This window comes from Calidris pugnax, unplaced genomic scaffold, assembly GCF_001431845.1.
Source record: "Calidris pugnax isolate Ruff unplaced genomic scaffold, ASM143184v1 scaffold70, whole genome shotgun sequence".
Classification (NCBI taxonomy): Eukaryota; Metazoa; Chordata; class Aves; order Charadriiformes; family Scolopacidae; genus Calidris; species Calidris pugnax.
In genome coordinates this window covers 11,913,282-11,937,459 of record NW_015090862.1, presented here as the reverse complement: position 1 = coordinate 11,937,459, position 24,178 = coordinate 11,913,282, and the positions used below count along the sequence as shown (strand labels likewise).

The 24,178-nt window shown below is 42.7% G+C and overlaps 1 protein-coding gene across 1 annotated transcript; it reads right to left on the bottom strand.

Annotated features, from left to right (window-relative positions):
* On the bottom strand, positions 1-24,172 carry MTHFS (5,10-methenyltetrahydrofolate synthetase (5-formyltetrahydrofolate cyclo-ligase)). Its single transcript, XM_014944770.1, has 3 exons — positions 24,025-24,172; positions 20,328-20,592; positions 1-1,316 (listed from the first exon to the last, which is right to left on the bottom strand). The coding sequence occupies exons 1-3, from the start codon at positions 24,163-24,165 to the stop codon at positions 1,093-1,095; spliced, it is 630 nt and encodes a 209-aa protein (XP_014800256.1). The 5' UTR covers positions 24,166-24,172; the 3' UTR covers positions 1-1,092.
* Between the last annotated feature and the right edge of the window lie 6 nt (positions 24,173-24,178).

Below are 24,178 nucleotides of genomic sequence, written 5' to 3'. Positions count from 1 at the left end.
TTTGGTGAAAATAAATGCATTGATTTATTGATTGAGGGAGAAGTTAAACGTATAGAAAACGTGAAGTTGCATTGAAGAAGGAACACAATTTTTTGACAATTTCATTGATCCTGATTGGAAATATTGTGTCCTATTACTATGAGGACAGCATGCAGAGGAAAATTCACTATCTTCTTCCTGATACCCAGGATGGTCTGGAGAACTGGAGAAAAAACAACCTTCCCCCTTCCACCTAAAAACTTACTCAATCCATAAAACCTATTCTCTGTAATTCTTAGCATCTCTTTATCCTTTAACATAGTATCCATACTTCACAGAGTATTTGGGGATATTATAAATGGTCCATGTACAAAATTTATAGAACTTTAATTTTGAATATTATTTTCCAAAAAATAAGAGCTGTTTTTCTCCAGATGGAAAACTCACTGACCACATTTTAGACTACATTACAACCCTGTGTTCAGATAAAGGAAAGAACCATATACCAATGCTATGGACATGAATCTTTTTTTGTTAACAGATATTCCCTTTATTTTAAGTTGATTTCAAGAAGACAAGTATACAGTAAAATTTTTGTATACTCTAAAATCAATTAAGGCTTTTCCAAACACCATTTTTCTCCCAGCTTACTATAGGACTTATTGGGCATTTTTTTTGCTTTGCTCATGGACGCACATAATAATTAAGTACTAAGAACTTTTACCATAACAAGTATCCAATTCCAGAATGGATCAAGAACTGCATTAGTGAGTTCTCTGGAATAATAAAACTGTTAAGTATCAAGTAGCTCATTCCTCAAAGGTACGACGATAAGAAATGGTCCTTACTGTAATAAACAGTCACACATTCTTGTTTCTATTGATTCTAGAATAAGAATTCACACCAGATATTTGCTAATTAGAAGCAAATCAATGCAATCCTCACTACTATTACCACATTTACACTGTTTTGTTTTTTTTTTTTATTCAAACAATTCAACAAATACGGTATTTTATTGCTCCCAAAGTCATATTTGACTATTCAACAGTCATGACTGATGGATTTGATGTCTTTGGTTGGTCCCTCTGAAGGTAGGTTGGTATCAAGATACTTTCAGCAGTCTTCATAAAGGATTTCATCTACTTGGACATCATTTTCTGCCACAGGCACTGATTCACAGATCTGTTCCCTAAAAGCCAAGGCAATCGTGTAAGGCTTTCCACTGGGATGTTTCATACATCTTTCAAGATAGGTATCATAATAACCTTTCCCTCTTCCCAATCTGTTGCCTTTTTTGTCAAACCCAAGGCCTGGCATGAAGATAAGGTCAAGACCCCCTGTAGAAAAATGAAAAAAACATTAGTAGATGCCCTGTGGATTTCCTGATGGCTTGACTACATCCACATACCTTCACACATTTGCAAAAATGCAAGCTTTGTGTTTTGCGATACGCTCCCCTCTCTTTGATCAGATGAAAAATACTTTGAATACCAAACCTGTAAATTTACATTTTCATCTTATCAATTGCATACTAGATCAGCTGCAAAATAATTAGACCTTGAAAAGCTAGAAGGAAAAAACCTACCTTATAACAAATTTATTTTATCATTTTAACCCCACACTTCCAAATTCTAATGATTATGACTCTAAATCCAGGCAGAGATTGAACTCGGGGAAATTAAATGCAGGAGGAATCAGAAAATCAAATGAACTTCAACATCAGACACAAAAATAGAAAAGGAAAAAAGAATGAAAAAGAGACGCCTAAGACAGAGAGAGCATCTTCTTGACACAATTGTAAGATGTCATGAACCTTCGTTCAACATCCTAAAACCAAAGAGCTTTGAATACAATATATTATGAAAGTGGGTACTTGCCCTCTTCTATCAACATTGAGATTTGAAGGCTTGTCTCTTTGTGATGTCAGGTTCCTCTTCTCCCAAAGGACTTTCTTCCTGAGCCCCCAGCAATTTTCACTGTTGTTCCAGCAGCAGGCATTCTGCTTGCCTGCCCCGAATATCCCTCCTTCTGGAGGGATGCCTGGGCTTCCCAAGACTCTTCTGAGATTGCACTTGATTGCAACTCATAATCAGTTAAAAAACTGAAAAAACCTGTGTAAACTGCCAATTATCTGGACAAAACAGACCCAACCAGCTGATGAAACCCTGGCAGAATGGCAGAAGACTCCACCAAAACAGTTACTGACACAAAAAGGCAAGGTGAGCTGAGCCCTTTTTCTTGCTTTCTTCATACTCTGTGAACGGATGGGGAATGGCATCATGCCAGGCAGCCAGCTACAATTTAGGCTTGGCTGCCCAGTTGTTTCAGGAGTTGATCCCCATCACTGCCAGGCAGGCAAAGGACAGGGGCTGCCAGGCCAGGCATGGAGGCAGCCAGTGTGCAGATTGCCATCACTCATGCAAGGCTTGTTCGTTAAGAGTGAGAAGTCTTGCAAGGACATCCTCTAAACAAATGAGCCTGGCTATCCTAGAACTGACTTCCCAACTCAGGAACACCCCACTCCCTAGTTCCATAATGCAAGGAAAGTCTTTCATTCCTTGCTGCTGTAGCAGACAAGACACTTATGGAAAGAATGGCAAGAAGGGTAGTGGAAAGCCAGCGCAGACTAAAACACAGCTGATACGAGTCTGAAAAGAAAGCAAATACTGCGTCTCAGTCCACTGCTGCTTCCTTCTTATAGGAACGGTACCTAGACTTGAGCAGCACTTCTATAACGAGCTTCTGCTCCTTCACCAGGGCTCACTACAGCTGAGGAACGATGCCCAACACGCAAGGAGAAGAGTGGGAGCAGGTACTGGAAGAGGCAGAGCTAGGAAGAGCTTTTCAGTTTCTAGGGAACCCATCTGAGATGACGTATCAGCTCCAAACTCAGCCTGGAAGCGCATGTTAAAAATTCACGTAAGACCAAGTCATTTGCACACACTTTCCAGGCTCCTGGAGATTTCATCATTCAGAGAAGGGTCACTGATGTGAACACCCATCCATCATGACCCGATGACTAAATTAGAACATAAATATAAAATATGGAAGGCAACACAGTGTGAGACGCTTAGAGAAGATCAGTCTTGCAAACCTGGCATCATACAGTTAAGAAGCACATTTTTTTTTAAAGAGGTCAGAGGAGTAAGAGGAGGGAATTATCCAAAGGGCAGACCACAGAACGTTACTGCTTGAAACAAAAGGGAATCTGAGTGTTTTACCACACTGCAGTCAACTTTTGACTCATAAAACAGACAAATGGAAAACAACAAACAAAGAGGAATGAGGCATGAGGGCAGAAGTATGGTCCCACCTGAAAAAATAGGCCATTTTCATGGTATCATGATGTACATCATGTTGGACGGACTGTGCCACAGCTCTGTTTGCAAGTAAAAATTGCCAATTGTCTGGGCTATGGATTAGGACCTAGAAACTGGCTAATCTCCCCATTAGCATGGTCAGTAAAGGGTTCTGCAGGTCAAATCCTCCCCAAGCTACCCTTGTGCTCACTACTTATCCTCTCCATCATTTGCCTCACATCGGCTTTGCATGGGTATTGACATGGTCCATAAACCAATGTGCACCCAACGTTACTGATGCACAGAAAGAAACACACTCTGCCTTATCATTTTTTTTAGCTGTTTTCATTTTGTGAGACTCTCATGGCAAAAAGCAAGAAACATTTGCAGTTGCTACTGTTGGCAGGTAAGAATGCACACAAGGGGCAAATCTGCAGAGTAAAAAGGTGCCATTTCTCCTTATATCTGTATTACAGAGAAGAAAAAAACAAGTCAGGGGAAGCGCTAAGGAAAGAGGGAATTGGCAGGAACACTGCAGGGAAGAAAGATATTTTCTATGCAGTTTAACTGATAGCACAGGGCACACTCGAGTGAATTGAGATGTATGAGAGCACTGTGTTTTATTCTGGGTACTCTAGAGAAAGAGAGTCTGTTTTAATGAGTCAGCTCCTCTATAATCATGGATTTTTTTTTATGCTGAATAACTCAAACAAGCTTGTGCAAATCTCAATATGAGAAATGATGCTGTAAATACAGTAATAGTTACCCTTATATTTTTCTTCCACTGGAGCACTGTGATACCAAATGTCTTTGCTCTGACTCACACCACACTGTCTGATATCCATGTAGCTCACACCGCACAAGATTTAAGTAAAATGCCAAGCAAGACTTTTGGTAGAGAAATGACACAGCTACCTTGCAAGGAGCCCGAGGGCAGTTCAAGCAGCATTAGCCCCAAATCCCAGCCCGGGAGCTAGAATGAATGGCAGAGAGCTGCATGGAGAAAACACTTCCCCACTATGTAACTTGGGGAGCAACAAAACCTCTTGTGGTGCCTGTGGCAGCGCGGGGGAAGAGTTGTCACAGGATGAGAGGTGACACACAGATGGGACCAAGATTGCAGACACAGATGAGACCAAGATTGCAGACACATAAGATTACTATCAGCAGTGAGCGTACATCAACAGGATGGCAGCTGAGTGTAAGAACATTTCATCCCTCTTGGCACAAGGCCCTCATGCTCCCCAGGTTCTTCCAGCCCTACAGAACCCCTGGTTGCCAGTCGGGATGCCCTGCAGTCTTGCTCCTTTCTCACACCCTACTCCCCTTGCTCCCACAGACCGCTGTGTGAAATGGCATCCTTGTCCCCGAGAAGACAGAGCAAGTACTTGGGACATCAAACACCACATCAGTTTTTAGTGCCTCGTAAAACACACTAAGAGAGGTCTCACGTTTGCCACCTACCTCTATCCCTCTCCTTGTAATGCCCACTGTCCCCCATGTGTCCGTAGTCTTTAACTGGTGGATGTTGGATCTCCAAGGGTCCTGTGCCTACATGCCAGGAGCCCAGGAAAGCACCCTCACAGTCAAGAGGCTTTTGCTATAGACAATCGGTGCTTCTCCTGGAATATCTGTGTGGTCTGCAGATTGCTAAAGGCTCAAAACACTGTCTCAAGCAACGATGTATTGCTCCAGCTTCTACGTAGAGAATATCAATGCTTCTTACATACTTTAATTAAGCTACTGGGTATCCCAGTAAGGTTGGCAATTATGATAACAGTCACCTAATACTCGCTCTGTCTATGACACGAGCTCTTGTGGCCACACTCCTCCATCTATGCCGCACTGTGTGTGAAACAATATACCCTGACTTCTCTATCAATGTGGGCACACAGCCATGCTGACACGGCCACACAGGTTTCATTTATACTGCTAAATACAGCTGGGCCAGAAAACAAATTGATTTACAGGATCACAGGTGGTCAATACTGTTTAACTGTCAGCACAGTACCTGGCACTGCCAGTCCCAGTGACACTCACGCCTGCTCCAGGGGACAGGATTGCCACGGGTAGGAAAAACAGGAGGGTACAGGTCGGGCTCCTTCCACCCTGCGCAGTCCTCCTACACCAACAGAACTGGTTTTGCTCCTCCAGACAGATACACAGGCTTTCCTGCCACATGCCAGAATGAGCAACACAAATCCCAAGGCTGATGCCACACAAATACTGCTGTGAAGCTCTGCCATAAGGCCTCGTATTATTAAAGATACTACGAACTGGGGAAAAAATAAAGAAATCCCCAGTATTGCCTTAGGGCCACAGAGGTACCACGTGAGACCAAAAAAGAAGAGACAGGCCAAGTTCTGTGTAGTGTGGAAATGACTAGTCTGTGTCACTTAGCCCTGTGTTATTTAGCAGTGTAGGTACAGCCACAGCTTCAGAACGTGCCATGTGGGTGTACAGGCACACTCTATTGGCACTGACTCGAGAACATCTATGTAGACATACCTTATGTCACAGAGAAGTGAAATGACTTGCCCAAGGACTCAGGAAACGTGTGGCAAAACTAGATGCAAAAGGCAGGTGTGCAAGCTGCACGTCCCCTGACTTAACCAGCAGACCAAAACATTAGCATCCCCTCTCTGGTGTTTTAAATAGGAATACATGGTTTCGCTTCCTCTAGGCAGCTGCTGTGAATCTCCTCAGTTCGGCAGCGCATTTCTCATTACCCTTCATGATGATATCAGGTTTGATTTGTTCCCCAGGGAAGGATTTTCTCCTTGCACCTCATTACCTCTCTTCTCCTTAATCTGATGTTCCTATTTGAAATGCCAGCCGGCATTTTCAGAAGAGTTCTTGACAATGGTTAATTATAGAAGAGTCCATCAAACTGCACAGATACAGGTCATGTAAAGACTTGTTCTGCCCTCAGAAGGAGTATTCAGCAAGGCCCCTGTCCTCCCAGATTTGAAGAGGCTCCACCAGCCCCCTGCCACCTGCTGTGTGGGGTCACTCATCTCTCCCTGCACAGCTAGACAGGGCCTAACGGAAGATGAAAATGAAATACTCTGTCATCCCACCTTCTCATCCCTCACTGTCACTTGCTTTGTGGACACAGCAGAGTGCCTGAGACCCATGAAAGTAGGAGCCAGGACTCTTTTGATCCTTGCCTCCAAAGCACTTACAAGAGGATGAGGCAGAGGCCGAGCTGCAGCAGCTCCTGTGTCCCTGTAAAGAACGGCAACGTGCTCATAAAAATCATGCTCGTGGCACAGAGGCCGTCTGAGCTCAAGCCTACCAGGGGAGGAGAGCAATCAGCTCCTCGCAGCAGCAGCTGTGCAGTTTGAGCATCTCCCTCAAGCACAGAAGTTCACGCATCATTGACGCTGTTCCCGGGAGGATGGCTTGATCCTCCCAGCCTGGTACCTTGGGCAGCAACGGGCTCTTCAGCGGTTGGGTTTTCTCCCCGCGCAGCTCACTCTGTGGCGGTGGTCAGGGACTCCCCCCGCTCTCCCCGGTGTAAAGGTTTACATAAGGTGCAGGGCCAGAAGAACCAGGATGAGAACAGTTTTCTGTTCAGGGGAAAGGAGGGTTTATGCTGTTACGCAGACCATAAACAGTGTCAGAGCAGTCTACCCACAACCTCTGTGGAGCTAACAAAAACTTGAAAGCTGTTCATTTAGAAGGAATGAAAGCTTACTTTGGTCCTTTTCTGATCTAGCAAGGACAACAACGGAGAAAAAAAACAAACCCTTTGACAGAAGAACCTTACTTTTCAGAACAAAAAGAGTGTGGTAACCATCTGCTGCCTCTGTATCTGCTACCCTGGCACAGAAGAAAAAAATAACTTAAGTCACTTGATCCTAACATTGGAACTATCAGCCTCAGTGGCATGCAGGGTAGGGGCCAATGAGTTGGAATAACTCAAAAATTTCTAATTAATGACAGAGACGTTACTGTAACTTTAACTACTGTCAGCATCAGCATAGTTAGGCCTCTTAGGTAGGTGTCAGCCTCTCAACATTTACTCTATAGGGCACTGATCATCATCTTGTTCTCTATTTACGCAGCACCTAACACTGTGGTCTGGGTTAATCACCAGACCTCAGGGAAAACAACTCCACAGAAGTAAATATTTCAATTATGTTGCAGCAAAACAAATCCCTTCCCCTTTATAATTAGCATAAAGCCTTCTCCCTAGAATGTCACGGGTGCCCCTCGCACCACTACTGAGGTTGTCAACAGCATGGTATCTCCTTCCAGATAAAAGTTTTCTGCCCTTTGGAAAAAACCTGCCCTTGGTTTCAAGTGCACCATCTCTGCTATTACACACTGGCCTCGGTATAAGGTCAAAACTGAGGGATATGGTGTAGGGGAGGACTTTGTAGAGTAGGGTAGATGGTTGGACTCGATGATCCCAAGGGTCTCTTCCAACCTGAATGATTCTATGATTCTATGAAAACGGGAAAAGCCAGATCTGTTTGCTACAGGCCTAATCCAGACCCTTCTGAGGTGTGTGGATGCTGGAAGGGCTGGGATTGCCTCCAGAGGAAACCAGCTCATTACCCCAGCTGAGCTCCAGAGAAGCCAGATACTGTAATATCCCCAATCAAATGAGCAAAGAGACAAAAACATTACCTTTTTCCGCAATTGATAAGCATTGGAAAAAAAGTCATTCATCCAAAACTACAATGCTGACTTCTTCCAGTAACACAGGGGATGGCAGACATAAATAATCATGTTGCTCAACTTTGCCCCAGCCAGTCTCCTAAAATCCCTTAAACAGAATGGAACTTCTGATCTGATAATTCCTATTTGCTCACATGATCCAGCCTTTGAAAATCAGTATCAGAAGCTCAGCATGAATCCTCATCTCCTTGGAAACCTAAGTTACAATACAAAGGATCAGGTCCTCAGTTCCTGTAAATCAGCATTGCCCCCCCAATCCCCTCTGCACCAGCCTTGGCAACTACATGAAAAGTACCCCGAGTTACTGACACAAGGTCGAGAAAAATCAATTATTTTCTCTTGTAGATATTTGTTGTTTGTTGTTCATAAACAGCTCTCCTCTAGTGCTCACTTTGTTGTCTCTTTATGATCCCAAACAGCTACCTAACAGGACAAGAAGTTGTGTTTCATATTAGACTGAAAAACCAGCCCATTTTATGCCGCAGTCAGTAGCTCTTCCTCCAGGTGTTTCCCCTGTGTGACCACCTTTGATTGTGCAGTACCACAGCACTTCAGCAGGACTCACTGTTTGCTAACTATTCACGGGCATCTTGTAGAAGGAAAGCCAGAGAGATGCTCCCTGGTTACCCAGCACCCACTATCCCAACACACAAACCAAAAATCAAAGTATCCCATCCAAATCCCATCCATGGTCTCCTGCTATGGGGCACACCGTGATGCCCTCAAGGCTAATGCTCACCTCATCAAAAAAGAGATGCTTTTAACACCAGGGGCTATCACTTGCTTTATTTTCGTTCCTATTTCGCATGGGAATTGCAGGCACCAGGAAGGTTTTGTGTCCTTTTGTCTTCCAAAAAAACTTTCTACCCACATCCATGCACACCCATAACCCACCAATCTACCTTTTACATCCACAGAGATGCCAAGCAGACTATCTCCTCTACAATCCCCGCGCCCCAGGTAATTGGTCCAGTAGCATGACTGAGACAGCTTCTGTTATTACTTCAATAAAATATTTTGGAGAAAATAGAACCATCAGCAGAATCCACAAACAAGCACCGAGCAACTCAGCGTTTATCTGTCTACTCATCCATGTCAATGCTTTGTGTCAGCATGAAACATTGGTCTCCACAGTTCGCACTTGCCCTTCTGAACTACAGCAGAATAAAATATTTATACTTCCCCCTGAGAAGCTACATGATAGCCATCAGTCATACAGGTTTAGAACAATGGAGTGGCAGCTGCTCTCTCGTTATTAAACCAGCAAAACACACTAATAAAGCCATTTGATCAGCTCCTGTGCCGCTAAGCTGTATCAAGCAAACACCCTCCTATTTTGAACTCATTTAAACTAAAATCTTATCAATTTAGTGCCAATGCATTTGAAAGGTAAAGTGCCTCGCAAGGCATCAGGTGTAGGACATCAGCCCTGCACAAACAAACCTATCCTGCTCTGCAAATAAATATCCTTTCATGTGTCATCAGGGAAGCTACTGTGTAAGGCTAAGGCTTGTGTTCGAATGCTGGCTGGTTTCACAACGTGGGAAGACTGTGTGAGGCCACAACCATCACACTCAGCTCCCCTGAGGTTTAACTTACAGTCAGCTGAGGTTTAGTGTCTCATTTTCAGAATTTGCCAAATGTCTACCTAAAAGAAAATTTGAACAAGAACTTTTCTATTTCACTATTATTCATCAAGTCTGCGTCAGCCCCATAAATAAACCATAATCACTTAATGCCACCTACAAAAATGTCTGGTTTTGCAAGTTCAGAGTAAAGGAAATAATTGCTTAGAAATTGCTTTAGTTATCAGTTGGTGAGAAATTACTTATCTAGTCCTAATATTCAGATAGGTATGTGAGCAGAGTTAGAACAGCTTGATTGGGAAAATACGGGCAACAAAAAATGTTTGGTTCAACAGCATCTGGGTTCTCCTGTGATTTTAAACCACCACAATACCCTGAAACAAGATGTACCAAGGAGCAATTCCAAAGAAAGGACAAACGGCATTAGAGTCACTTTACAGCACATCAAAACATCTTGTTAAATCAGCAAATGCTGACTGCAAATCTGCTCCTTTAGGGAAACGCACATGGCATTGGTGCTTGAACTGTTTATATCGGGACTGACATAACACTGCTGCAGCCTAAAATACAGGGAACTTTGTGTATCTTTAGGTATTTACGTGATACGCTTTAAGATCTTATCGGTTACACTTACCATAGTATTTATCTGAGCACTTATTTAAATACATCCACTCAAAACATGTGCATGTGCACTACTTCACGTCTTCACTCTTGGTCCTCTTTTGCATGCTGCTGTCTGGGTATTTTTAAATCAAAATATGACAGAAGTGAATCATTTGGGGATTTCTTCAATACACCATGCATCACTATCAATATTTCCAATGCCCTTTGACTCACTCAGCAGATAGCCTGTCGTAAAATACACAGAATTGATTGTGAAATACAAACAGTGAAGACATCAACTTCTTTGTCAGTGCATAAACCTGACTCCTGCGAGGAGTTACACCACTCCATGGGAACATCAGGCATGTTTATAGGCAGGGGTGATAGAACAGGTAGAGCCAGCTGGTTTGAAGGTGATGGCACCTTCACTGTTAGTGTCAAACATGTTAACATCACAACAGATGAGAAATCCTGCTTCTTCCATCCCGAGATTTTCTTTTATGTTTCTAAGCTCACACAGCTTAAAAAAAAAACAACTGTTCCAGGAATCCTTCACTTCCCTCACTCCAACCCCTGCTTTTTGGAGGCATTTGTCTGGAGCAGTTGTTCTCCCGCGTGTGTGACTACAATGCCTGGATGAGATTTTAATTACAGGAAAACAGCCTAAATGACACCACTGCTCCATAGTAAATCTATGGAATACTGACACCTGCCGGCAAAGGGCTTCATGTCACTCCAGTACAGGAATTTGCCCTCTCTCTACTCCCCAAAAACTGATTCCCAATCTCAGGTCCTCAACAGCCCGCACAAGTAGGAACTGAGTCCAGTTATGATGCCAAACATGAAGACCAAGAGTTATCCTTACACTGCAAACAGCAGCATGAGTTTCCCACTCGCTGAGAGCCAGTGGCTCTCGGCCAGGTCCAAGGCATTTCCCACCGTACCAGGGAAACGACAGTGTATTTTGAATCTCAGCAAAGACAGTTGGGGATTAACTGTGCCAGGAAGACAAATCTTTTGTAGCTGGAAAAGTGCTGACCTGATTTAATAGCCCACTAAGCTGGCAGAAAACCAATCCTAGGAAAAAGAAAGAAAAAAAAAAGTAGTAATTTTATGCCAAATTCACGAGCTGAATTTGCCCAACAGTGAGTATTAGAGATGGCACTGGGGTTGGGAGGACAAGGGGAACAGGGAGCAGGAAGCAAAAATGCAGCAGGACTGTCCCTTCTGGCACCGGCCGCTGCAGGCAGGGCTCAGTGTGTCACCAAACCACATCTTCAGTCCCGTCACTGTACGCAGCAGGGCAGCAGGAAAAAGCTTCCTTACTGCTCCTCTTCTCCAGATTGTCCAGATGATGCGCACAAAGGTACCGGGATGAGGTTGGTGTTGGCTCTTCCTTTCCAAAAATGACAAGAAAGGGAGACAAAAATGTCTGTTTGGATTAATTACTGCAGTCACAGACACTTGCATGTTTGCATTTCTTCTGTACGAGTTTGTTGTACAGACTCAGGCCACGCTCCAGAGATGAACCTAACCTCTTATTTGCTTTTGAGAGACTCCTGTCTCTAGGAAACAGTATGAAGAAAATGACAAATGCTACTGTTCACACTCACTGTAACAAAATTAGCCCTCTTTGAAACAAAACACTTGAGAGTCACTTGCAGTGAATTTAAAGCCCTTGCCTATGTCACTTTCACTTCTCTTTAAACTTTAATTGATTACAGAAGAAGTAATCTTTTTAGTTGTTTTGCTGAGTGCAAGGAGAATGTTTTCTGCAAGAAGGCAAACATGGATGTGACACTTAAGATGATTACAAGGAAAAGCACTCTTTTAAAGCCTTAATGAACTTTATGAAAGCAAAAAGCTGTAGCGTTCCAGAGCGCTCAGCCCTCCAGGTTCACCGCAGGATAACCTGGCACAGGCAGTATTAAAATTAAACCCCACGGTGTTCACAGTTTATTCTGCAGTGAGGAAATTCATGATATAAGGACACCAAAGGGCATTACAAAGTGATGCCACATAAACACATCAACTTTTGCATTTCAGAGAATTTTTTTCAAAAGCCTTTCAAAGAGACTCTTTGTAACCGTGCAGTACCTGTTTCTGAACAGAAGCAGGGGGAGAAGCTCAGCTAAAAGTGCCTGTGTTCACCCAGCAAACTGGGTGCTGACTGTTATTAGGGTGTTTCAGAGAGCTGTGGAAGCTGGTGCAGACATCAAGGGGAAGGGCAGACACCAGCTGCAGGGGGGGGAACAAGCCCAGCGCTGGGAATGGAGTTCCACATCTTTCAACTGAAGGCTGGGATGAAGAAAAACCCCAAGGGAAACAGTTGCTATCAGAGCTGGATCCAACACCTGAAATATTTTATTTCCGAGCAATTATTTTCCTAGCTTTATCTGTTACAGAACATGCTACACAGAATAACGTAAAATTACTGTATGGATCTTTAATATCGGAACAGGTATTTTTGTAATGACACACGGCTGTGGGATACCTGTGTGGAAAGTAAAAGAGATCTGCTCAGCGAGCTGATTTGGAAAGCAGTTTTATGGTACATACAGAAAAAATTAACCTCTACAGTGCCATTACGTATATTTCATAGTATGTCTTTACCTGGGCATAAAATGTTGTCTCGGTCATCTTTTCTCCAAAACAACATCAGAGAGATTGCAAAGGTTGAATGAGCAATGGCTGGGACTCTTACAGGTCTGGAAAAGCTTCTATATGAGAACAACAAAATGGATGAAGTCTGACAGAAAAAACCCACAATTGATATAATACAGGTTTAACTAAACAATGAATAATGGCACTCAGTCAAACATCCTTATTTACTTCTCATCATAGAAGAATGAGGTATCACTTGAACTGAAAGCAGCAAATTTAAAATGAATACAAGGAACATAATATTTCACATAGTGTTGGAACATAATATAATATTAACATAATAAGGAACATGATATTTCACATTACAATTAACTAATCAGTATAACTCACAGCTGTCAGAAGGCAGCGGAGCCAAGGGCTTAACACAAATAAAATCAGATGCTTAGAGGAATGCTCTGAATGCCCACAGGTACAGAAAAACCAGATCTTGTTTGTAAGGGGATAAGCCTGGACTGCAGCTGCAGAGGCTGGAAGACATCTCAGTTCTTGCTACACAGCTACAAGTTGTGAGATTTCCTGACTCTTGTAAAACTCATGATGCTGGACTGTACGTCCAGTGCTCTCATCCTGCACTCGTGAGGGGAAGCATCCTCCCTCCACAAGAAGACTCATCATCAGAATGTTAATGTCTCACTTGCACTGAATTTGTTCTCCTTATGCATATCAAACTACTATGGCTCATTGTCTCCAAGCAGAAGTTCATTCCAAACTTTAAATCATTTCATTAAAAAATAAATTACATTAAGAGCTAAGCCTCGATTTTCAATTTTTTTTCGTTCCAAGCTCTCAGGTTTTCTTTTTTATGACCAGTGTAAAAAGATTTTAAATTATAATCTATCCCTTAACATATATTGTACTTTAAATTTTAATCAAGTCTCCCAGAGGAAAAGAAAACCCATAGTACCTTCAATCACTTTACAATCTTGTTTGGGGCATTTTTTTGGGTTTTTTTCCTAAGCAGCAGTATTTAACATCTCTGCTTTTCACATACCCGTATTTCATTTATTCCAGATACATTCCAATCTGCATATATCTCATTTAAATATTCACAGTTACCCCTGAGCATTATTTACTACATGTCTTTTTTCAGAATGATTAGCATCATTTTGTATGGTCTCATTATGCCTTCTTGTACCGCCATACATCTGATGGAGCTGAAGTAGCATATTAGACCTTCCCTGTGCTTCAAGACATGGCATTTTCTCTCACATCATTTTTTTATTTCTAAGCTCTAATGTGCCTCATATTTCAAATCCTCCCATTTTTTTTTTTTTTTTTGGGGGGGGGATCCAACCCACTATCTTTTTTTTTACATCCCATTTTACTTCGCAGCTGTAAGTTAAACCTATTCCTCTTAAGACTGTATTGCCACCACTTCAGTCACACTTCTGAAGAACTGTGCTAAAATCTGGAATAACTAAGAATGCTGATGGCATCACAAGGCCATCAGTCCTGGCAGAAAATGCAGCCGCTTTGAATGTATGAATAAATAGCAGGAGTTTCAAGACAGGTGAAAAAGAAGCTTCCGCAGACTCAAATATTTCTGCAGGGCAGATCCCAAAGGCAAAGTTTAAAATAGGGCTAATAACTCAGGAATAATTTCAAACTACTTGACATTGTGAGGAACTGGAGCCAGAGGTAGCCAGCATTTTCCTTACAAGAGGGTCAGACTTCCCAGAATAAACAGCCCTCATAAACCAAGTACAGTCCACTCAGGTGAACTGCCCCTGTCTGTTTCTACTACCAGCATGATATTGTAATTTATGCAACAGCAAGTCTCAAGGTGTTCTGGAAGTTATTAAGGGCAGAAAGATCTAAGTACCCAAATCTCACAAGCCAACTTCCAAAGGGTTATGTGAAAATGAAACAGCAAGAAGTTGCTGTTAGACATATGTTAATATTTCCTTACTTTGTTTGAAAGTTGGATCTTTCTTTATTATTGATGAATATACTGTCATTTAAAGCACAGATTTAGTTAATATTTCATTAATTATCTTGAAGGTACAACACTAATATTGTGATCAGTTGGCCACCAAAGCTTGCAGTACTGAAAATGCCAGAAGTATCCAAAATAAATTACAAAATACAAGCCCAATTCTTAACACTTTAACTTCTGGGAGAAAAAATACATTCTACTTTAGGAGGGTTGTGGAGGATTATTCAGCATTCTCCATTACATATAAGATACTGTATTTTCAGGTGCTGCCATTTTTCAGCCTGGGTATTTATGCCAAACTAAGGCGGGGGGATATGTTTCTTTTATTTCAGGCCGAATGGTTCACTTGTTTCTAAGAACAAAGCTACCAAAATACAATGACAGGGAAAGCTCTGTTGTTCCACGCTATGAGGCAAGAACTTGCAATCTCACTCGTAGTACCTTCTGTGTCTATGACATGGCTTTAGCCCCGTTCAAATCCATTTGAGCTGGGCTTACACAATGTTGTAAATGCTTGAAAACCTGCTGTTTGCAGAAGCTTAGGGAAGATGTGTCAGGGAGAACGCTGGGCCCCTCTGAAGATGCCACCCTCTCCATACCGCTGCTGGAGTCACAGAGGCATGGGTGGCCCCTCGACTCTCTCCAGGGCCAGTTTCCAGGGGACATTCCCTCCATCCCTGCTACTCAGTCCCAATCCACACACCTGGCACTGATAGGGTTCCACAGTAGACAAGATCCACTCATCTGGGTTAAAAAATCCCAGCCGAAATGGGGTGGAAGAGAGGAGGAAAACAGCCCTCCTCCAGAGCAGCAAGCTGATGCAGCTTACCGTGGAGAGGAAGGAATATGCTGAAAACACGGAGAGGGAAAACTCATGAAGTGTGTGTTGCTGCAAAGACAGAGCACAGGGAGCTCCAGGCTCAGTTCCTCCTGCCAGCCCCGCTCCCAACTGCGAGGGCCCCAAAGGACTTTCATTCCGGTGGCTGCTCCGAGTCCTGCTGACTGGGGCAAGACTGGGAACTGAAACATGGAAGGAAATGAGGGCTGAAGTTTCACTAAGATTTTTTTTGGCATGCCACCCGTTTACGCAACCCCTCATGACCAGCTTCCTACCAGTTTCACCAGGCCAACTCTGTGTGGTGGCCCTGTCTGAGAGAAGAAGAGCCTTTTATTGGGGCTGGGTTACTTCTAACCAAGACTGGTTTCCCAGTATAGCTCCCAACGTGGCTGCAGGGGCATCTATGCGGGCACAGGAGAGGATGGGTGGGGACCAAGTGGAGGAGAGAGGGCCACAGACTTATTTAATCAGGCACTGCCCAAAAGAAACAATCACAAAACTACGTCTTTCGTACTGTTTAGTACAAAAAGTACTACTTAACAGAGAAGGAGTTTTTCTAAGCCAATGAAAAAGACAAAGAAGCCAGCACAGTGGGGAAGGAAATGAGTAAATTGGGACGGGGAATCTTGTACGTCTGGAAGAGGACCACTGAAAGAAGACAAAGCACATGATCTCCTCCTCCCTTTTGGCAGGGGCAAGCTATTTATGTTGGCCCAGCTGCCCCTGAAATGACAGGCTAGGACTGAGAGCAGGAGGAAACAGGGAATATGGTGAGAAAGGCCAGAGAAGGACACTTGGAGAGGGAGATTCAGGTAGGCAAAGCGCAGAAGGATGGGAAGGGGCATCATGGTGGCAGAGAAATCAAAGGCTAGAAGTGGGATCTAGCCTAAGGACGACACAAGGCTGGGAAATTATCATTTTGGAGGGAACAGAGAAGAAACCATAATGTTTGGAAAAATAAGCAAAGGAGTCGGTGCTCACTGGGAGCAGCTCCTCTGCACAACCCAGGCTGGAACCAGCATCCTGAGCCTCTGCTGCTTCTCCATCAGCAAATACCAGTTAAGATCTTCAAGTCACTGAATGCTGTAGTGATGAAGAGCCCATACAGAAACGAGGACCTCTGTCTCCACATCAAAGTTTGAATAATACAGGGTAAAAAAGGCCTGCAGCTCTAACCTGAACAGGGAGAAAATAAATAACTGAGCACACACTCATTAGCAGCGTTCATTAACAGCAAGCAGTGTTCATCTTTTCAATCTTTCAAAAAGCCCAGGTCATTGCATCTGGGTTCATCTTTGAATGAGCCCATATCCAATGGGAAAGGACTATGTAATAATGTACTTAAAGACCAGGGCAGAAAATACACAGAGAAAGAGGGTCAATTAAGTTTGTACACATAAACCTGTTTCATGCACTTCTTAGAACACCTCACAATCCATTAGAGTAAACAGATTCAGAGCCTTAATTTCTAATAACTTTTCATTTTTTGGCCAAAGGAATATGTCTAGGCCAAAATCCCTCCCCCCATCACACAGGTGAGTGTTTTAAAAGTTGTCTATAATTTATTGTACACCTTCAACTACTAGTCTGTAGTTCAGTTCAGTGATGCACACTTAAGCATAGCATTTTCTCAGGTTCAAGACTTCCAGCTGAGATCCCTCAGTCCAAAGTTGGCCACCTGCCTCCCTTCAAAGAAGCCACCTCCAAGAATTTTACCATATGGAGATACTCAACCCAGACAATTCTTTTGAGTCGCAGTAAGAATAATCTCTTTTCTTTGGAGTAGCAACTTAACTTTTCACCCATAATTCTCAGGGCAGGTCTAAGTAATAATAAATAACATAACAAATGAGGAAACTCATGTCCAGCCCGCTGAATCACACCGCCTCCCTAAACCACATTGAAATTAGAGCTGCTGGGGAAGTGTCCTTTAAATTTCTGTAGGAGTGGTGATAAAAAGCAAACAGGGAGCATGGTTTTATCTGATTTACTCCTTCCAAAGTTGTGCAAGGTATCTACACTCCTGTAAACAATTATTGCAACCTGCCTGAACTTTCACTGAAAGTATTACCTTGGGCAAAACCTGGTACCAGTGCATATTCATGCTTCTGATGGGCAAGGATACAAATGGGAATTGGTACCTTTTAAGAAGATGTACCAGTGACTTGCTCCAAAAGTTCTCTAAATCTTTCAGCAGATATAGCTGGAAATGAACCAGGTCAAGCACCCGCATACACCACTACTCCAAACAAAATATCTGAATATTCTTCCACCTTTGTTCTTTCTGTTACTGTCTCCATTTAGCCTAAAGAAATCAACTTTTCATACAACAAGTACTGCCACCCATGCATGGTAGAGAAGATGACAGACCTTCTACTACCAAAACTGCAATGACCTTTGTTTATGCTGACAAGGTGCAATGTGGTGTACAGGCTAGATGAAAATGCATAAACCCTAGTCCAACAGAAGAAGGACCACCTCCTAAAGGAAGGTTCCATGTCTATTCAACATAGCTCGTGAGCTCCACCAAAGACTGGGAAAGTCTAGGCAAAAATTATACCTAGTCTTATATTTGAGCTATTATTCACAATAACCATGCCTGAAGTTTTAAGGACAGTGTGAATTTAAGCTTTTTGTCATGCAAAATGAATACACTCAGAAGTGACATGACTTATTTATGTACCTGCAGGGTATTTCTTGGAAATTACATAGCAACTTATGCCAGCAATGGGAACATTACTAATATAACACCATGTTATCTCCTTACGACAATGTAAATGCCTCAGATCACCACAGTATTTGATAACATCACAGAGATAAATGTTTCATCCATGCATAATTCCAACAATGGAGGATGGATGTAGTAGCGAGGCAATTTGCATTCCTGCAAATGTACCAAAGTTCAAAAAATATAATAACTGACATAAAAAATACAGCAGAAGGAATTTAATGACACACTGAGATGTAGCATGTGTTTCTGTGGGGACAAATTGATTACGCAATAGTGAAAAAAACCTAAACTTACTCTCTAATCTACAAAAACTGTCCAGGGATGAAGGACCAAGGTCTCATCAAGCTATCTGTCTTGGCCTCTCTCTGTAGCTGCTGTAGCTCTCCAGGCATTGCTCGCTGCTCATAACCATACCCTGGTGCAGAGAACAAAACAGTAGCTCCAGAACTAGCCAGGTCCCAAAGGTTGCTCCTGCCTTCCCCCATCTTCACTGCCTGCCACCTGAGCCATCCCCAGCTGACACATCCCAGTGCACTCTACCCCAGGTAGTCCTTGCTCCCATCTTACCTAAAATTGTGTGCTTGCTCTGTGATCTTTGCAACAGACTTGTTACATTCATTTAACAGCAGCTCATCAGTAGTACAAAAGCTTGGCTCAAGTGCCTGAATTAAGCTCAGTCAACAGAACCCTGGACATTTTAAGGTTTACCTTGAAAAGCCCCTAAATCCCACCAATATACACAATTTTTTGACAAAAAATAGAAAACAAGTAACAGTGTTAAATATTAAATGTAAAGAAGCTGCTTGCACGAAGCAGTGAAATCCCTTGCTAACTAAAATGTGGACACAGAAAGGATTCTGAATTAGGAAAGAGGTAAAGATTGAAAATAAAAGAGAAACTCAGTGAAGTGTTCTGGGAAAGTACAATGGCATCCCAAAGCAAATACAAACCTAAGTTCAACCAACCAGAGTCATATAAATGTTATGTTCCTTTATCAAGTATTAAAAAGCTGGTAAATCTGTGAGGTGTGGAAGCTGTCTGCATGGTAAATTTCCACCTAGAGAAAATTTTCCCTGACTGAGGTTTCAAGCATGAGTTCAACATGAGTTTTCTATTAATAACATTAAACATTTCTGCAGATGTTTCAGGAAGATATTAACGTGTTTACAAAAAGAATGCAAATAATGAATGCAGACACACAAAAAGTAAGTTTGTTTACAAGTCTGTACAAGTTGGGGAATTTTAGGTTAAGAAAGAGAGAGGTTATTTTTGGACCAAAATACACTTGCTATATATAAATGAACTTTTAACTTTTCAACCCTATGAAGAATCCAGTGTCTAAGACAGCATCATAAAATCAAAATTAAAATGTGAGAGAACACTGATGGAAAAGACTTTGCAATATTCACCCAGGCCCACAATAAAGTCCTTTTATTTTCAGTCTAAGGTCTCAGTCCGGAGAGCTGTTCTGCATGGCCAGGCTCCATATCAACACTGTGATTCATCCATGCAATATAATTTGCAGGATCAAAGAGTTCAGAAAATTCTCATGTCAGCCCACAGGTATCACCTGAAAAGTCCCTACTTTTCAAGCAGCACAAACTGAAGTTCTCAGAGTTCATCCTAAAGCTGTGAATCCCCCCTGACTTTCAATGGCAGCCCAAGCCACTCCTGGCAAGTCCCTGTCGCCTTCACGAGCCTCTGTGTTACGCTTGCTGAGACTGCACTGAGGATGTCCACGAATGGGACCGAGAAGCTGATTGAACTGGAGCACTGAGTTTCCTTCAGCTGGATCAACTGGGCAGTCTTGTTCCTGCCTTGCTGGCATGTAAGAGGGGTACCACAGGACAGAAAAAAACAGGCAGGAGAAAGGAGCATCCGCTTACATCCACTTCAGCACCTCTATAACATTTCATTTCACTCTTGCTGTTAAGATTATTTCCTGCTGGCCTCCGGGCTACTCCTGCTCAACAACCCCACAATGTAGGAAGAAAATACTCACCACCAGCCAGAGCTTCCTCTCTTGCACTGTCATCATCACTAGGCTGGAGAATATTCCAGGATGTCAAAGTAAGGGAAGAAATATCTTCAGCTGACAACAACTTCAGCATGTCCATGTGATTGCTCTGAGGCTTGTAACGTGGGATGAAACACTCTTTGCCTTGCTTAAAAATGTCCTTAATGATGTCTTCTGTCTGGATTTCATCTGGCATGCTCAGAAAGATTGCAATTCTTTTGGAGTCTTGGTACTTGGGATGGCAAATCACCTACATGGGAAATTGATGTAATCAGTTGATGAAAAGTTTACAAAAAGACTGACTTTATTTTAATTAAACACACAACTGGAGCAAAATATCCATTCAAAAGGGTAGACATACAAACTACCATACATCATAAAGAGAATAAATTGACTTTGTTTCCTACTCCAACATTTCTACCATCAGCAAAATCAAAATAGGCAAATTTTTGCACCCAATGAACAAAACATTGTAACACAGGTTTGGACCTGGAAAAAAAAACAATTTTGGAGACAATCTCCTCATCCTTTACATATCTAAGCCATATAGTGCAGACATCGTCAAATGCCCAATATCCCTGGAGAAAGATACTGCAGGTCAGAACTGCCAGCTTATGCAAAGCATGAGGCTTTTGTGTTCCTTTTCTTCCACCCTTTCTACATGCTACATCTCTCATCTGGGGCTTGGCAGAATGAGAAGAGCATCAATGATAATAACTCAAAAGAAAATTAGCATCAGAACAGCTGACTGCAGAGCAGAGAGTCTTCCAAGACCAGACACCCTTCTCTTTTTTTTCACCTGAAACGCCTTCCCTATGGCAAGTTTAAATATATGACTTCAAACATCACCTGCTTCTAATGGGTGATCTTATTACTGCACATTTTTCAGAGCTTGAAGGAAAGATGGCCTTGCCATGTTTTGATTTTCATAAGGTTCTCTGTGCTGGGCTTATAAAAGGCTAAATATAGGAAGGAAAATAAGAAACGCTTATATGGTAAAAAAGTGTTAGCAGATTCATACCTCCCTATGTCTTTGCCCCATTCAAGACTGAATTCCACATGAAAAATTGAGAGGTTTTTGAAAGCTTGTCTTCTCGCTCTCTCGTACCTTACATATTTTGTTACTTACATCTGGACAAAACAAATACAAATGTCTCCCTTCTCATTTAAATGCAATTTATTCTTATTTTACAAACTTGCAAAAATCTGTCAAAAATAACAGACAACTGAGAAACTGTGCTTATCTATGGAACAGAAAGCACCAAATCCTCCGCTCTGTTTGCATAACTGCAGGGTAGCTCGCTCTTCTGAGCTTTAGCCTTTGCCCTGGCCATGTTTTCAGAGATAAATGCCCCTATCCGAGTTGAGATACGATTCTCACTCTGTTTTTTTAATTTCTTTTCAGCACAGCAATTAAAAGCCCAGGTGAAATATTCAGAAGATGGGTATATTTTTGTAAGGGGAAAAAAAAAACAAACAACCAAGAAACACTCCGGATCAAATTATGGTAATGCTTGGCCATAGAAACGTCTTAACAATTCAAAACCCTGTTTTGCTTCCTTTTGCTATTTGCCCAACCTTACACATGGATTTTTCCAACTAAGTGATTAAGCTCTCAAACAACAGAATTTCCATGGCAGCTTTTGTTTGAAAGAACGGACTATTTAGTCAAATTGCAGACTCCAGACAATGCCTGTGATTCATGTTGTTGAGGGCCTCCAGAGCTGAACCTTCTCCTGGGTTCCGAGAAGAGAGAAACTGAGACACAAAACACTCCACTTTCACAGCGCTACTGTCCACAGCGCACCACACAGGTCCAGTCTGCTCCAACATGTCCAGTAACACACTGGTTATGCTGCATGGAAAGAAATTAGGTTGAAGATGTGAAACCACAAGTGAGCAGGAAGACAGAATTTCAGATGTTTTTAGAACTGTGAAGATGAAGCTGCTATGACTCGGAGCACTTTCTGAGAAGAGTGAAAAAATTTCCTCAATTAACAAATATTATGTGCCCTTTGTTCACCAGCTGATGGCTATTTTTGCAGAATCAGGGCATGCAAACAGCATGACTTTGATCATGAACATAAACATTAAAAAAGAATAATCATCCAGCAGCTAATTAAATACTGGTGGCTAGGTCAGCCTGTGAAGCGATTTCACTTTGAATTTAAAGATCCTTTTGAGATGAGATTTTATGACTAAAAAATATTGTTCAGGTGTTATAAAACAACCTACTCACTTTTATTAGCTGCAAGCACTGATATATGTTATAAAACTACATTTTTGGCCTTATATTGTTCCAAATATATTTCCAACATTTTTAAACTTTCTTCATGTCTGTTGTATTACTCTCCCGCAAAGAACCTGACTCTACTTTCTGCCGCTTGCGCAATGCCCCTCCAACTCAAGAAAGCTCAGGATTTTCAATTTGTGTCAGATTATTAAAATGGCAAGATAATATCAATTTTTATGTCATATTTCCTGCTGCCTTCTTTTAAGCAAAACAAAAGCAGTGTCTTTTGGCGTGCTCTCATGAGCAGAAACGAGCACTCTGGTGCCAAATTTATCAGCAGCAGTGAGAGGAAAGCTGAGGGCTCCTAAAAATTGGGTGCTATGTGGGGTAGGTGCTTATAAAGTTGGCAGAGGACTCTGCATTTTTTGGAGAGGATGCCTGCCAGTATTTTCGAAAAATTCAGAGGTTGAAGTCTAGAATGTGTGATTACTAAAATGCATCATCATAGGGCATTATGTATATTTCTTTTTAAAAAAGCATTGACAGTGGAAAAAAATAAAGGTGAGTTCCTTTAAGTGAGTTCCACTTAAACTTCCTATGACCTAAAGTTTCTGTGCTGCCACGTTCCACTCACGAAGTGACGACAACTCAGTTTTAAGTCTGTAACATGATTTGAGATCCTCTGGCAGGAAAATAACAATATAAATGTTACATCTAGAAGTACCCGCTGGTGCTGCAAAAGAAATAAAAAAAAAAGAGGAGGACTGTGCTCTACTCCATGTAGTGACTGCAAAATAAAATTTTACTGTGTTTATTAAAATGATAAAATACATCTATATAAAAACTTTGCAATCCAAACCAAACAGGACATTTCAAAAGTACACACTGGTACCATGCTGTGCTAGGATACACTAAGGTGGACCCTCCTTGGTACCTCTTAAAGTACAAAATTACATGAAAAGTACAAAAGTTACAGTAGAAATAAAACAGCCTGGAAGGAATGCCACTGAAGAGACACAGAAGGGAAACGCCAGCCAGTTAAAACACGAGGCAAATTGGACATTTGCGGGGTTTTTCTGTCCGTAACGCCAGCCCGATGTAAAAAACACCAGATGCCAGCACCCCACCGGAGGCACTGAGGAAGCCGGCCGGGGACACTGCTCGCCTCCGGTTTCACCGACACCCCGTGTTTCACTCGATGGCGGCCGGCACCGCAGCCGCGGCACACACCGAGGCCCCCGACGTTAATTAGATGCGATGGGGGGGGAGGCAGGGGCCGAGGCGGAGCTCCCCCCACAACAGGCCCGGGAAGGCCCTGTCACCCTGAGTCACCGCTTCGGTCCCCAGCGAGGCCTGGAAACCCCCCGGCGGGCTTCCCCGCGCAGGCCCGGCTTCTCGGCCCTCCTCCCTCCCGCCCCCGGGCCCGCTCTTCCAGGAACCCGCACCCACCTTGCGACTCAGCAGGCGGGACTGCCGCTGCTTCTCCGCCTCGCCCAGCGCCCGCAGCCGCCGCCGCAGCTCCCCTCGCAGTGCCCGCTTGGCCTCCCGCAGGGCCGCCGCCATCTCGCCGCCCTCCCCCGGCCGCTCCATGCGCCGAGTGAGC